Below are 15717 nucleotides of genomic sequence, written 5' to 3'. Positions count from 1 at the left end.
AAGCGGTGGCATGTTTGAAAGCCCTTGAGGCAGCTGATCTTCATGGTATTTCGCGCATAATTCTGGAGACAGACGCAAGGCAGATGGATGAGGCAATCCGTACGATAAAAAGAAATTTGGCCCCAAGTGGAATTTTGTTTAGAGATATTCGGGAACTCTTGTATGAACGTTTTGTTTGTCTCCATCTTGTACATGTACCTCGTGTATGTAACTCGTCTGCGCACGAGCTTGCTAAGATTAGTAGGAGCTAGGTACCGGGCCAATCATATGCATGGACGGACTCACTCCCGGTCTCTGTACACGATATGGTCGCTCGCGATTTAACTGAGCTTGGGTTTATTAATATAAGGCCGTATATTCTGAACTTGTGAGATAAAAAAAAATGACACCCATCATGTGACAAAACGAAACTCTCACGTGACCTCAGAGCAGAGCAGCTGTACGGCGATTGATTTTAAGCGAAGGTGGCAATGACATATCCCCTTTCCCTCGGGGATCAAAAAACGATGATGTCGACTCGCTAAATATCAAGATGAAGGAACACAGGCTACCATTCTTGGTTCACAAATCACAACACCAAGAAGATAAGCATCATGCATTCCCGAGCAGTTAGGCCATGCGAAATACATTTCGCATTCCAGGGGAGCTGATTTCATGTGAAATCGAATTACCAAAGCTCATTGCATGCATATTAATTACTTGAGTATTTACAAATTGTACAGAGCCGGTACTACTATGGTGCAGTGTTTCAGCTGCAACAGACACTCTTATCACCCAAATGAGAGTCATGAATTGATCCCCCAACTTCCTCATTCCCAGATTGCTACGCCTACGCTACGCACCACCAACCACAGCCAGGCAGGCACTACTGAAATCTACTGCGATCAGTAAACGAAACCCGAAGAGGCGAGAATGGAATTTAACCGAAAGGTTTGCTTCGCTTTCGGATTGGACAATCCCTCTGGCCTCTGCTGCCTAGGCCAGGAACGGCGGCATGGCGCTGTAGTAGGTGGGCTTCCAACCAGAGTCCCCGTCCTGCGGCCGCGCGCCGCAGCGGCGGCACCGCTCGCCGGGCGGTAGCTGCTGGAGGGACAGGATCCGGCGGCAGGAGGGGCAGGACGAGTGCCCCCGCAGCCACTTGTCGATGCAGGCGGCGTGGAAGGCGTGGCCACACTGGGGCAGCACGCGCATGGACTCGCCCTCCTCGAACTCCGCCAGGCAGATGGCGCACTCCGTCGCCTCCCCTGACTCCGCCGCCGGCTCCCCCCTTGACTCCACGTCGCCTCTGGCGGCGGATGGCGCGACGTACGGCACCGTGGGGATCTTGCGGAGCACCGACTTCTTGACGCCCCTGTTGGCCGCCGCCGCCGCCGCCTGCGCGCGGCCGCGCCCGCACGCGCACCGCGCCACGAGGCCGATGCCGAGCACGGTGATGAGCGCGCAGAGCAGCGAGGCGAGCACGATGACGACGTCGTGGTCGTCGGGCCTGTCCGACCCCGCCGCGCCCACCTGGCTGGTCCCCCACATGAGCTTCCTCGCCGCGCCGTGCATCCTCGCCAGGGATCGCTCGCACTGTTCGCTCACGGGCACGGGCTTATCGTCGCAGTCGCAGGGGGGGGAGAGAGAGAGAGAGAGAGAGAGAGAGAGAGAGAGAGAGAGAGAGAGCAGGGGAGGAAGCTGACAGTGTGTGTGTGCGTGGGAAGGGGAGCGAGGGGTGGCCCTGCCTTATATAGAAGCAGAAGCAGATCCCAGTAGAAGCAAAGCCCACTGTCTCTGTTTGCTGCCTTTCGGAGGAGCGGATAAATAAAAGCAGCCAGTCTCCGGGGTTTAAGGTGTGTGAACTGTGAAGTAGAGTAGGAGTACACAAATCGCGTCTTCTCCGACGTGGTTTTCCTACGTTTTGGACCTCTTTCCATGCTGGCTTGGGTGATTTTGCGCTTTAAAACTGTTCATATATACGAGGAATATGCTCCGAATATATATGTCTATACTCTTCGTCTTCGAGCTTTGTGTTGCCTACGACGAAGCTCGATGCAAAAACTAATTTGAGGTAGCGTGGAGTATATGTATGTCCAATCAGAACAGAAAAAACAGCTTTTTTCTGGCTTTATTAAGGTGCCAAGCGTGGCGTAAAGACAACACGTTATTTGGACACACTTGATCTATTCATTCAAATTTAGAAACTTCTGGAATCATTGCGTGCAAAAGATCAAAGGTGGCTCGGGTCCTTTCTAATCTTAGGGTTTGAAAAGTCCCGCCCTGTGGATAAACTAGTGATACCTCGATAATATTTATATTATTTAGAGAAATGAACGAAAATAGGATTCAGTACTAGTAGTTATAGATAGACGGTGGCGTCATCCATGACTTTCTGTTCTTGCTTATTTCCCTGGCAAATATTAAGCAGCGTGCATTTTTTTTTTGCGGGGAATATTAAGCGTGTATTATCACACGAAGGATAGTGTAGATCGACTAGTCCAATATAATTTGTCTAACTATAGCTTGACAAAACAGACCTACGTACAGTACCATTGCTAACAAAAGTCCTCTGGTCTGTTCTCTTCTTGGGGACAAACGAAATGTAATAGCAATTTCATGTACATTAGCAGCCGACGAGTCCATACGGTACATTCTCCTTTCGGTACCAAAACAAAATGTATGCATTTGCAATCAATGTCTGACGGTTCATTTGCCTATCCTATCGGCGATGAAAGCACACGTAAGAGCTTCACGTGCAATGGACCACCATGACCTCCTCCCCACATCCACTACCTTTTGTAACGTCTAGCGATGGACGAACCAGTGTGCGGCTACTCCGGCAGCAGCAATAGTAGCCGAGGAGCGAGGAGTCATGTGCGCGCGGCACTGGCCGGCGCACGGCAGCATTCGATTTTTCGGGGCCCGGGCGGGCCATGTGCGCGCGGTGCACCCGGATCCCAAACCGGTTGTTCCTGGCTCGGCAGGCCCCCGAAGGGTGCACGTCACGCCACGGATTTCGGTTGCAGGCTTTCCGCTTCCATCCGGGGGCACCCCGCTAATCCCGGCGAGGCCGGTCGCGGTCCGCGTCGTCGTCCGTTTCGGCCGGAGCGATCGCCGTCGCCTCTCGCTGAGTGACCAACCGTCGCGGCGAGGCGAGGCGTTGCTGAGACACTTTCCGCTACCCTCTCGCCCAAGGTTTCTTGTTGGGGAAACGCGTGGTCCTGGTCTCGTCTGGTCTGTCTTTAGCTAGCGGCGGCGCCGGTGCCCGTGCCGGGTCGCGGGAGGTGTCGTCCGGAGGTGGCGCTCACGCCGTTGGCGTGGAATGGAATGGCCGGTGCAGGTGCAGAGGAGGATGGTCCTGGTGCTGGTGCAGGGAACCGCCAACTCGGGAGCCTTATCCTAGAAAAACACACAGCCTGCTCGATCGAGGGGGGTATTGTATTTACACGCAAATAATCTCCCCGTCTGATCATTTCGCACCTGAAATGAAAATATCTCCAGCTTTTGAACCCGCACCTGGGCTGGGCCGTATGGGCGGCGGCAGGGGTATGCCCCTGTATGCCTTGCATACCCATGATTTGGGAGAAAAAAATAATATGTATAATATACACTAATACATAGGTTTATACGTATCTCGGAAGAGTCACTCGAAGGCCCAATACAACAAAAGTTTCTGGCAGCCCACGAACGAAGCCCCGGAATACATCTCCGTGACTCCGTCGCTCGGTCGCCCCTGCCCGGCGCCCCTTTCCCTGCTCACGTGCGGCTTCACGGTGCGTTGCTGCCTGCCGTGTGCCTGACTGGTTCATCTGCCGCCGCGCCCCACAAGCCGAAGCATTACACTCGATGATTCATCTGCCGCAATATCGCAAGAACTGAGCGTCGACCCCGTCTACCGAGTGTCCTCTTCCTGCCTAGTGCCTTCCGATCTTGCCCTGCTTGTGACTCTGAATATGTGCCTGGACTGGCTGGAACAGGTAAGTTAATTAGACCTATAGAGTCCTGGCGTGCTAACAAATTCTTAATTTAATAATTTACTAATGTTGTTGTCGGCTGATTTGATTTGTTTGTGTTTTCTTTTGTTCTGATTAGAGTGAAGGGCTGAAGACATTAGGCATTTAGACATGGGACTTGACTTAATACATATATACACTCTATGAATTTATTTAAATTAATTCAATCCACATCATGTCTACTAGAAATAGAAAATATGATTCTTGAGGTTAGTAATATTTTTACTGTATTTCTACATATGGTACAAAAGAATACATATTAAAGTTATAAATTTAAGTGAAAGTATGTGTATAATACATGTTAAAGTCATATATTTTACTGAAGCTATGATTTAATTTTATTAGCCATACAACTTGTATAAACTTTAGGTCCCCGATTTATCGTCGCTCCAGCCTCAAATTTCTCGAGACGGCCCTGAGCACGCAGCACCTCCCCTACTTCGGCGACGCACCGCCGGGCAGCACCTCGCCACGCCCCCACTCCGGCCGACTCGCCCCCTGCACTCCCCCCTTGCCGGCTCGACCGGTCACCCCCTACAGGCTGCGGCCCTTGCCCTTTTCCCTGCTACGGCTGCTTTGAAATTTTATACATGTAGCATACCCAGCCCAGCCATAAATTCCTGGCTCCGCCCCGTCACCAAGAGCTCACTCAGTTCGCAGTCGCAGGTGCCTCCGGAAACCAGCACAAATGAGACGTGACTCAGGGTGCACGGTTCAGTGCGTGGGTTTGCACAACAGCTTTACATCTTGATTGATGCCGTGTTTGCCGCAGCAGCGGACCAGCCGGGCGATATTTGTTTGTTCGTTCTTTTTTTTCTCTCTCTTTTTGATTGATTGAGAAAGAGCTGGCGATATTTGTTGACACTTGACACATCATTGTTGCATGCCTCCTGGCGACGCCTGTTGCCGTCGCGTTCGCGGAAATGGTCCCGAGCACCACCAACGCCATCGCCACGAGGCACACGGCGAGGAATAATCCCAGTCACATTTTGAGCGATGCCTGTACACTGGCCAATGGGCCATGATTCTCAGTTTGGACGCTGAGGTATACTAGACCTGAAAATGGTGGTCAGGAATCATCAACATCAACGCTCTCCCTGTCTCTGGAGTCTGGATGAATCGGTCGGAGAGTTACACCCACTTTCACTTCTGTCCGCGAGGGAAGAACAATAAAAATACGGAAAGAAACACCCACTTTTCACTTTCACATTACAAGGGAGCAATAACAAACTATATAGTATTTATCCGCTACTTTTTCAACATATAAACACGGAGATCAGTGTACCTTTATCACGTACAGGGCAATAATAAACTATATAGCATTAGTCGATGACAATTGACAAATGACAAGTACCGTCACTTTTTATCCAAGAATGGCTCACCATGAAGAGGAGCCCAATTCCGCGGAGTCACAACCACCCACTTACTTTTTTTTTGAGATAACCACCCAATTACTTAGCCTTATTCGCTTATCTTATAATCCGTCTTTTTCAACTTGTTTTTTTTCAGCCGGAACAGTGTTTTTCTCTCACAACAAATCAGCCGGAACAGTGTTTCGGCTTGTTTTTTCAGCGAAGCGAACGAGGCCTTATTCCTCGCGGATTACACGAGTTAAACAGCCACAAGTTGTGCAAAAAGCGGGAGTAAAATATGATTGCAGCCACTCAGACCGAGATAAACTGATGGCCATGGGCAATCCAAGCGGCGAGTGCACGATGCCTCATGCGGATTTGAGATAGCTTGGACAGTTGACATATAGTACAAGATTATCCAAACATCGATAGGTCATTCCACCAGGAGAGAAGATAGGGAAAATCGATCCAGATTAGCGAATAGATTTAGCACATTTGTAGTTTTATTTTAATAGGGAGCACGTTTGTAGTTATCGCCTTGTTTTGAGAGTGGCCAGGTGAAGCTAATTAGGTTTGGTGACAGAACATCCTTGTCACTTTCACTTCACTACTAGAACTGGCAATAGGGGTACCCTCGTTATCCTACTCATCATCACTTGCATAACTTCAGTGTTATGGTTGCTAGTGCCTAAATTGATCTTAATTTCCATGAACCGGATACAAAAAAATGATGAACCAATCTGTCAGATGTAAGAGCTAAGAACTACTATACATTAATAATAGAGCAGAGAAACATGTGTTTCGGAAGACTACTCCAAAAAAAAATTGATATAGTAGTATTTCACGGTAACCTGGACAGCTGATCTTTCTGGGGGTCACTGGGATCGAACACCGGGAGCTGGTGCGGCCGAGGCCCGGCAGACCTTTGGCTCGAACCACCAGGATCTCTGAAGCTTCTTGCTGCAGGGTCTGCGATCAGAGGTCCACCAAAGAATATAGACTGCCCGGTGTATCCCTGGTTTGCCTGAGCAGACACGAACCTTCCAGCTTCCTGATCCCAGTAAACAGATGACCGGGAGGACCTGTCAGCTCGTGGTGGGGGGTAGGACCTCCCTGCATTGGTGATTTCAGAGACAGGAGCTTCACTGACGCTTGCTTTTGCTGAGAATGGAGACCTATTTGCTGATGTCTGGTAGATTGGGTTGAAATGCTTGGAGGGATGGTGCTCGGCTAGAGGAGTTGGAGTCCGTGAGTTGCTCTGGAAGCTGCTCGGTGTCTGGGGGTACAGCTCGATGTCATCTGCACTTGCTCTGCTGGGTAGATAAGAGGGCTTGTACTGTGAATTCCCGCAAGACCGAGGGTACCTATGGTGTCCGGTATCAGCACTTATGGCACTACTTCTGGTACTGAGGTTATCACTGTCTGCCTCATACTGGTTGCAGGTATTGATCGGTTTCAGCACGGACGAAGAGGCTCTGGCTTTTGCTGCTGCTTTCATGGCCTCATTTGAATCGAGCTTCGCAAGCTTCCATGCACTGATGCGGACTGGACGTTTAGGATGGGTTTTCATTCTTTCCATTGGGTCTGTGGTATCAGGATCAACAGTTGAAGGAACTCGGCCAGGCTCCAGGTGTGGGATGATTTCGTCCTGCAATGTGATGCAACAGGATCAAATATATGCAGGATGACTCGCTCAGAAGGAAAAGATAGGTGCAACTTATAATTGCAGACAACTGTGACAGGCCGAACAGCACTAATTTTGATAGATTATTATCTAGGATAGTGTGAGTTTCTGATAAGATTTGTTGAAGTTGAAAGAATAGACTGCACATCAAATTGTGGTGCCTTCAATTATACTCACTCCAGTCACAAATAAGTGACGTCTTGGACTCGACACGGTCTTCAGAATGCAACTTTGACTCTACTTTTTATTACAAGATATTATGAAACATAGCAAAAGTACTCTTTTATGAAAATATATTTCAAAACAAATCTACTCATGCCATTAAACTCAAAACATAAAGAGTAATTTGTAAACAAAGTTTAAAATGATTGACTTAGGGCAACCCAAAACGTGACTGCAGGGAGTAGAACATAAACACAAGACAATGGTGCTAAGGAAAGTTGACATGGCCCAGAAGTATTACATGATACAATTAGTACCTGGTCAATGAAGATACGTGGGGGAGTGCACCATGCGCCTTTGTAGTGCCGTGCAAACGAGCTCCCACTAAAACCTGTTGGTGTAGAACTCATTGGAGAAGATGCCAAGCTTTGTTGGTCATCATTGACAGAAGGTCCAGGAGGTTCACTCTGAGCCCTCATGGCCACAACATATTCGTAAGTTGTTATGCCCTGAAAAAAAATTGTGCAACAAGAGTAACCACATCACATGATGCATTCTTGGACACAGATCTAATAAAATGGGACAAATAATGACAAGTGACAACAAAGTGACTAACCTTCCGGATTAATATCATATGGAAGAAAAATAGTTCTCCTAGTGGTACTGAAGCAAGCATAGAAAGAGCTGTAGCCAGGGCCTAGAGTCAGAGAGGTTTCTTTGTCAAGATTGTGACAGCTTACTAGCCATACCATATCATAATTCATAAACAATTGACAATTGACTATCTCAGACTCATCATAGTTTACAGGACAACTATGTCCACTCAATTTGACAGTTTTAGGTATTGCCAGTATTATCTTCCTCAGCTATGATAATCGTTCTCTCTTCTTAGTGCATGTGTACATAGTCGGCATGGACCTTGCATTTTCAGCTAAGACCTAAACCTCAATTGGACTAAAGGTTAAGTAAAATGCCTTGTTTGGACAAAGACTATTACTGTGGATTGTAGCAAATGTGCAATACGCTCAGCATTGGTTGTGCAATTTCTGCTTCTAAAAGTTATCAATTCCTTCCTTTCACCTCTATATAAGATTGGCCCCTTTTCATACTAAGTTGTATTGAACTCCATATCTTCTCTTACCTCAACAGCCTAATTAAAGTTAGGACCTACCAATTTGTTTGTCATTATCACAAGGATCCCGAAATAGCGATGATAAAGCTTGCAAAATTAATAAATGTACATGAAAAATTCTATTAACTATATAACAGAAAAAAATCACATTGTAAAGGGAAACTAGATTAATATTTTTTTTTTTAAAAAAAATAGCTTAATACTTACCACAATGGTTGCAAAGGGTGCTCGTGAAAGACCATCGCCCAGCTTTTCCACAATCTGATCTTCTATGGCCGTCTTATCAGTGAAGCAACGAACAAAAACAGCAATACCAACTCCACACTCAACAGCAAGCTGAATTTACAATAATGGCAACTAATCACAAAAAATGCTTTTGGATTAATCCACAAGATACAAGCTTATTGGTATTTAAAAGGATGTAATGTTCACAGTTAGAAATATTAGCATTCCATGATTTTTAACATACCCAAGCCAGACTCACAGCCATAAGGCATAAAAATGTGATATAATTTTTTCTTCCAACACAATTGTTCAGCCACTGCATCAAAAGATAAAACACAGGTTTGAGTACTCACAAAAGGAAAAAAAATCAACAAGTAGAAAAAGCAAAGAAAGCCAAATTAGGTAGAGAAGATTTGATATAATACCCGGCAGTGATGATCAAACCCATCAACACACTTGTCGCAACTTCGACAGTGCTTGCTATGTGTGCGCACCTGTATCAGAATACAAAGGAAACTGCACTTAGTGTCAACTAAAACTTTGTGTTGATACCATGTGTCCAAACATAAAGTGCACTGAAGATTAATACAAAGAAAAAAAATAAGCAAGCATCATGGCAAATGAAGATGCCAACTGCTGCCTTCGAAATGAAACAGAAGCACCGAATAGTCATGAAAATATATAAATGAGTCATTTTTCTTATGCTTAAATAAAAACTTTGTTGCATAAAAAACTATCTAGGTTGAAATTGTAATAACATTCCAAACAGTGCCGTATTGAGAGTACCTGGAACTACATGAATACAAAAAGACCGCTAATATTTTTTTAGGCACCAACTCTTAGCATCGGTTATGCTGCAAGCAACAGTTTTGGTTTTCAGGTACATGGGTACTTAATAAATTGGTAAACTAGAAGCAAAGAACCAATAATATACTCTTGGTAAGATAAAGAGAAATTGGGCTCAAACAGAAACACACTATGCACATCAAATAGGGTTGGGGCTCAGCATAAAGTACCTCCGCATTGCAAAGGGTGCAAAAGAGTGCCTCTTCACCATAATCTTCTTCATGGTTAGCTTCATCCTCTTCGCGACAGTCCCCAGTTGTACAAATAGCGCAACAAAAGCAAACCCTTCCAAAGCATGATTTATGCTTTTGGATATCCTCACCGTCACCGTTCCTCAATCCTGGCTTACCAGCTTCTTCTTGAGTGTCTACAGGTGCTTTTAACCAGAAGATAAAAGATGTACTAGTAAATAAAGTGATAGGGTGCAAAATAGAACTATAGAAGCATTGTTAATGAGCAAGATATACCTTCTGATTTATAAAATAGTGTGCCATCCATGGAAATCAGGATGCCAGGGTCAGCGGGATCAATCGCAGTACATCTAACATATAGAATCAGCACGGATAAGGCCTGGCAAAACAGAAAACAAATATCAAAGCAGTGATCACTTACTCAGGTATTAAATCCAAGCATGGTAGGGTGGAATCTTACCAGAAAACTATAAATAACCACAGCGATATATTCATACAAGTCCTTCCCAAGAAATGGAGAGAAGAAAGCATAGAATGCTATACAAAGCAAGAAGTACACTGTTATAGCCACCACCTGGAAAAATATATATATAAATGTTATTCATGCAATCATACTGTTCCACTGATAAGGGGTAAGGACCAATAGGGCATAGGTAAGGATGCATTGACTGCAAGGATAGAATTTTAAGAGGAAGCACGAATGAAATGTAAGAGGGCCACAAGTTCAGCAGAACTGAAGGCCATGACTCCCATAATGTACATAATAATCCCTATCTAAAACGGGAAGCTCCTAAGAGATATTACTAAACGATGAGCTTACAAGCATGTCAACTGATTATACCGTCAAATTTACAAGTGTGGACTTAAAATTTTATATTCACTTCCAAGAGAAAATATTTTTTTATAAGACAAACTCATTAGCTTAGACTTTTCATGCTTCTTCTAAAGGACACTCATAAAGTCATAGTAGTTGAGAATTTGTAGCCTTTCCCTCAAAGCTTGCACTTGCATCAAGACTTTATAGATGAGGGGCAAATAAGGTGAGCAAATGAAAGTAAGCAGGATGAATTGGCTTGTGAATGGATCCAGGCCACTGCTAACTGAATGTCCATGGAAAATTCAAATTCAAAAAAATGAAAATACCTACTTGATAGTATCACATAATCGACATTTTTTCCTAAGGCGAAAACTAATATTATACTCGTAGTTCATGCTTTAAAAATCTTGGTCACTAGTCACTACTCCACAATTCTGACCTCACCAGGACACCATTGTTCTCTGATAATGCATCAACAGAAGTAGGATACTACAATTCAATTCTTCATTGAATCCAGAAAAAAGGCTTTATAGCAACACGCTTCACAGAGCTGCCAAAGCTAATAGCTGGGCATTGACGCTAAAATAGAATACGACAAACTCACTACGACATTCAAACTCACCGATGCATTAACAAATTTTTAATTCAGTGCAGCACATTTGGTTTCGCACATCTGGCTGTAGCACAGGCAACTATTAATTGGCTGAGACAGTGGCATAAACCTAAGGAACATACTAGTGGCAGGGTCAGATCCAGATGAATGACAACAAACAGAACGCATCAGTTATTGTTTAGGAACACGGAAGCATCCATTGTAAGGCATCACGCAAAGGAAAGTACAGTAACACATTTTAACAGCAACCCCGAAAAATAGGGTCCATGATGAATCGAATACAACATGCAGTTTAACACAACCTAACTATATCAAACCTTACAAAAATGAAGGTACACATATTAGGGAATAAGGTGAAAGCGCAAGGAGACAAAAGAATAGGGCGGCAGCGAAAGAGCAGAACGGCCCAAGAGAATACCAACAAAAAGTGACACTTTCATTGGAGAAAGCGAAATGCCAGATAAAAACCAGACACGTTCTATGCCGCAGGAGATCAGGATGTAGCGCTGCATAAAATTCAGGTAAACACCTGCCGTTAGGATAAAACCTCAACAAAACCAAATCCATGTGTTACTACTTCGTGTTAAAATAGAGAAATAACGGAAGTGACAAAATTCTCGCGCGCTTTTCAGAGTATACAGAACCGCGCAGACGCATCGGGAAAAGAGAAGGGCAACCCATCACATCGCATCAGATCACAGGCATTCCTCATCAAACGCTAAGCACGTCAGAGAGAAACGGCACCAGGAATTCGTTCGAACATCGCCCCAGAAACACGGACCGGAAAACCTCCCCCACTTCAGCGGAAAACCGAGCATAGCGCGACGGGATCCGGAAGCGAGCACATTGCGCGCCCAACTCGCACATTCAGAGCGGAGGAGAACTCATGGTTCGGGAGAAGAAGAATCGCGGGCGAACCTGCAGGGTGTGCGCGGGAAGCTGCCACCCGTGGCGCCGCGCCATGGAGGCTGCCCGCTGCAGCAGAGGCGGCGGCGGGAGGAGGAACGGAATGGAGGCGGCCCCGGGATCAGCGGCGCGTGAGCTGCATTGCGGTGCGGCGCGAGATCCCGAGCCCGCGGCCGAAGTGGAGGGAAAACCCTAGCGGCCGAAGTGGAGCGCCCGTACAGCCGCCGCAGCGCGTGGCTGTGTCAGGCGGCACGGCAGGCGGAGCCGAGGACTGGACACTGGAGGGAGGAGTGGAGGAGAGCAGGGGTCGAGAGGAGAAAGTTGAAGACGTGCGGGCGGCGATGGGCGACGGCTTTGGGCTCCTTGCTCTCGGGATCGGGCCGTCCGAATCGACCACTTGCAGTTGCAGTTGATGTGTGCACTGCAAATATGCAAACGATTTTGTTTTCCTTTTTTAGCCGTTTTTTTAAAGAAAAATATGTACTACTTCGTTTTACGGTAAGGCAGTCTCAGTGCTACTGTTATTTATAGAAATTATGTTTTAATAGTACTCGTAGTTTTTATAGAATAATTTTTTATTCAATCATACGTATTCTCTCATCAGTATCTACCTATCGTATCTCTTTATATCTTGATTCTCATATAGTCATAGTTTCTTATTTGAGAAATCCTTTTTTTATCTCTCTTCTTTAAGTAGAGTGTCACGTTATCTTTTTGTTTAGTTGACACTCTAATTAATGATATAGAAATCATCTAGTTTCATGGTTGAGAGTACCCTAAGAATCTTACTTTTTCCTTATCTGAAATATAAGTCCAATGACACATTGGCACCCTTTTTTAAGTAATATATTTCCTTCATTCTAGAAAATTTAATGTTTTAGGATTCAAAATTTGTCTCTATAATTTTGGATGTTTTAGTTCTTAGATTTAGTTCTTAGATAGACACTGGGTTTGACCCACATCAGTCTGAGATAGCAGCATGTATGTCTTTATCCATTCTTTTTAATCAGTAGTTTATTTCTTAGTTAACATAGTTAACCTTCAATAAATAAAGTATCGATGCCAAAAGTGACCAACTAGTGAATATTTGTGGTTTTACTGTACGTTGTGATCGGAGGTGGCCTAGCACTCAATGACATAGGATTTATACTGGTTCGGGCAACGTGTCCTACGTCCAGTCGGGGTCGGTCGGTGACTTTATTCCTGAGCCCAGGTGCTCGAAGTTTGCAGTGGGGTTACAAACGAGAGGGAGAAAGATGGGGTGTACAAGAGGTCCGATTGGCTCCGACCGGAAGGGCCGAGAGTGACAGGAACTTTGCTATGAGCTAAGTGTTCAAGCGGGTGCTTGAGGTCCGAACCTGGTGGTTCTGTGGTTGTGAGCTATCGATCTAAGGAACTCTGGCCTACTGGAATCGGTCTCCTTTTGTTGGAGGAAGCGCACCCCTTTTATAGATGAAGGGGACGGCTTTACAAGTGAGAGGAAAAGGGTGTGTATGCTACCGAGCCTTATTGTCCACGCCTACCGAGCCTTATTGCCCACACCGGTGGTACCAGATAATGGTAGACGCCTACAACACTGTTGATGTCACTGTAGAATGTCAGATGCATACGGGAGGTCGTGCTGCCTTTTTCAGGGATGGTGGACGTCGGTACCTGCAAATATTGTTTGATGCCTAGAGGCATGTGAGGAGTCTCGTTATGTTGACTCGGTACGGTAAATCCTAGCGCCCATACCGCTATTGATGCCCAGAGACACGTGGAGGGCCTTACCGTATGGGAGTTTTAGCGGCCCCTACAATACTGTAGAGGGAGATGTCGGCGCCTACAATACTATTTGTGTCAGGTGGCTGCAGAGTACTGTTCCGTGCAGGGTATGGTCCCTGGTACAGTGGTTTTGACTTGTGAGCCTTGCCTTGCCTTTCTCCGTACGTCTTCTGGTTCCTACCGAGCGGGCGTCCCCGGTCGGATGGCTCCAGTCGGCTCTGAGTGCGCCGGACGGAGAAGAGCGGTGAGCAGGGTTCCTACGAGCCCTGGTCGGAGGGACGCAGGGTTGGAGTCGAAAGTAGCGCTTTGGGCCAGGCTTTCCGATCAGAGAGGGCGTCCGGAGGCGGCTGGAGGCCGAAGTGAGTGCTCCGATCGGAGTGGTGGGCCCAAGGGGTCGACGAGCGGGCGCCGCTCCTTTCGGTCCAGACCTTCCGGTCGGCGACTGGGCCGTCCTTTTCGGCCTGTTATATTTAGACTCTTGGGCCGAGCCTTGGCGTGGAAGCCGGTCCCCGAGGGACCCCGGTTTTATGAACTCGACAGAAGCCCCCGAGCCCCCAGGCGATTCGGGTCAAATTGTTCGGGGGATTTTTGTCTTGCCGAAGGGTGCGCGCGAGCGCACCCGCGGGTGTAGCCCCCGAGCCCCCGGGCGGTTCGGGCAGAACCATTTGGGGGTGTTGTTCTGGTGGGCGTGTGTGCGTGTTTTTAGTTTGAGACGGAATTTTGTCGCCCGAGACGTCGTTGTGCAGCCGAGGCGGTTTTTTAGTTTGTTTTGAGAGATTGGGTGAAAGGGAGCTTGTGGATCCCGGTGTCGGTGCATGCCGTGGGATCGAGCGAGGGAGTCAGTCAAGGGTTTTGGACGAGACAGAGCTCACTGATCCTAGCGTCGATGCGCGCCGTGAGATTGGGTGAGGCAGTTAGTTTCGAACGAGACAGAGCTCACTGATCCTGGCGTCGATGCGCGCCGTGGGATCGGGCGAGGTAGTTAGTTTCGGATGAGATAGAGCTCACTGATCCTGGCGTCGATGCGCGCCGTGGGATCAGGTGCGGCAGTTAGTTTTGGACGAGACAGGGCTCACTGATCCTAGCGTCGATGCGCGCCATGGGATCGAGTGAGGGAGTTAGTTCAGTCGTGAGAGAGCTCACTGATCCTAGCATCGATGCGCGTCGTGGGATCGGGTGAGGCAGTTAGTTTCGGCCGAGACAGAGCTCACTGGTCCTGGCGTTGATGCACGCCGTGGGATCGAGTGAGGGAGTTAGTTCAGTCGTGAGAGAGTTCACTGATCCTGGCGTCGATGCGCGCCGTGGGATCGGGTGAGGGAGTTAGTTTGAACAAACCCCGGTGTCGGTGCGTGCCGTGGTTTCTAAATAGTTAGTTTAGGGGTCGGACGAGACTAAGACCGTGGGTCCTGGCGTCGTTGCACGCCGTGGGACTGAGCGGGTCGGAGTCGTGGATCCTGGCCTTAGCATAGCCTGGGTGGCCGAGGTAGTTAGTTTAGTTAGTTTTCACGCGAGTTCGGAGTCGCGGTCCCTGGATTTTTGGAGCGCAGTCGGAAGTGAAGCCGTTACGCGAGTTTAGAGTCGCGGTCCCTGGATTTTTGGAGCGCAGTCGGAAGTGAAGCCGTTACACGAGTTCGGAGTCGCGGTCCCTGGATTTTTGGAACATAGTCGAAGCATAGTTAGTTAGTTAAAGATCAGATGAGGCGGTGCTCGTGGATCCTGGCGTCGGTGCGCACTGTGGGACTGGGTGAGTCGGAGTCGTGGATCTGGCGAGTTCGAGGTCGCTTCCTTAGCGTTTGTCTTGAGCCCCCGAGCCCTGTTGGGCCTTCGTGGGGGTCGATGTGAGTTGTGTGCGTTACCCCATCCGGTTCCTCACAACCGGAGGGGCTAAGTTTCGTCGCTTGTCCCGACGCTCGGGCTCGAAGACTAGCTCAGTGAGTTCGCTAACGGGTGTGATCGAGCGGAATCTGGGTCCGTCATTCATGACGGGGTTGGCATAGCCCTCTTGTGACATTCCACTACTCCTTTACCTGCAA

General features: G+C 47.4%; 2 protein-coding genes across 3 annotated transcripts; both read right to left on the bottom strand.

The window, feature by feature from the left end:
* Window positions 1-682: 682 nt before the first annotated feature.
* LOC136494390 (RING-H2 finger protein ATL8-like) lies at window positions 683-1653 on the bottom strand. Its single transcript, XM_066490559.1, has one exon. It carries the CDS (start codon window positions 1549-1551, stop codon window positions 976-978), a length of 576 nt encoding a protein of 191 aa, XP_066346656.1. The 5' UTR covers window positions 1552-1653; the 3' UTR covers window positions 683-975.
* A 4192-nt stretch (window positions 1654-5845) lies between these two features.
* On the bottom strand, window positions 5846-12344 carry LOC136493347 (protein S-acyltransferase 21-like). 2 transcript variants are annotated; one of them, XM_066489422.1, is made up of 10 exons: window positions 11933-12344; window positions 10045-10158; window positions 9861-9963; window positions 9564-9760; window positions 8973-9041; window positions 8792-8863; window positions 8530-8658; window positions 7807-7887; window positions 7508-7699; window positions 5846-6992 (listed from the first exon to the last, which is right to left on the bottom strand). In XM_066489422.1, exons 1-10 carry the CDS (start codon window positions 11975-11977, stop codon window positions 6186-6188), a joined length of 1809 nt encoding a protein of 602 aa, XP_066345519.1. In that variant the 5' UTR covers window positions 11978-12344; the 3' UTR covers window positions 5846-6185. The 2 variants fall into 2 exon arrangements, with proteins under 2 accessions (XP_066345519.1, XP_066345518.1); XM_066489421.1 differs by having other exon boundaries at window positions 9564-9769; window positions 11933-12342.
* Window positions 12345-15717: the final 3373 nt, after the last annotated feature.

Source organism: Miscanthus floridulus, chromosome 11 (genome assembly GCF_019320115.1).
Source record: "Miscanthus floridulus cultivar M001 chromosome 11, ASM1932011v1, whole genome shotgun sequence".
NCBI lineage: Eukaryota > Viridiplantae > Streptophyta > Magnoliopsida > Poales > Poaceae > Miscanthus > Miscanthus floridulus.
The sequence above is the reverse complement of the archived record's forward strand: the minus strand, read 5'-3'. Positions and strand labels throughout refer to the sequence as shown.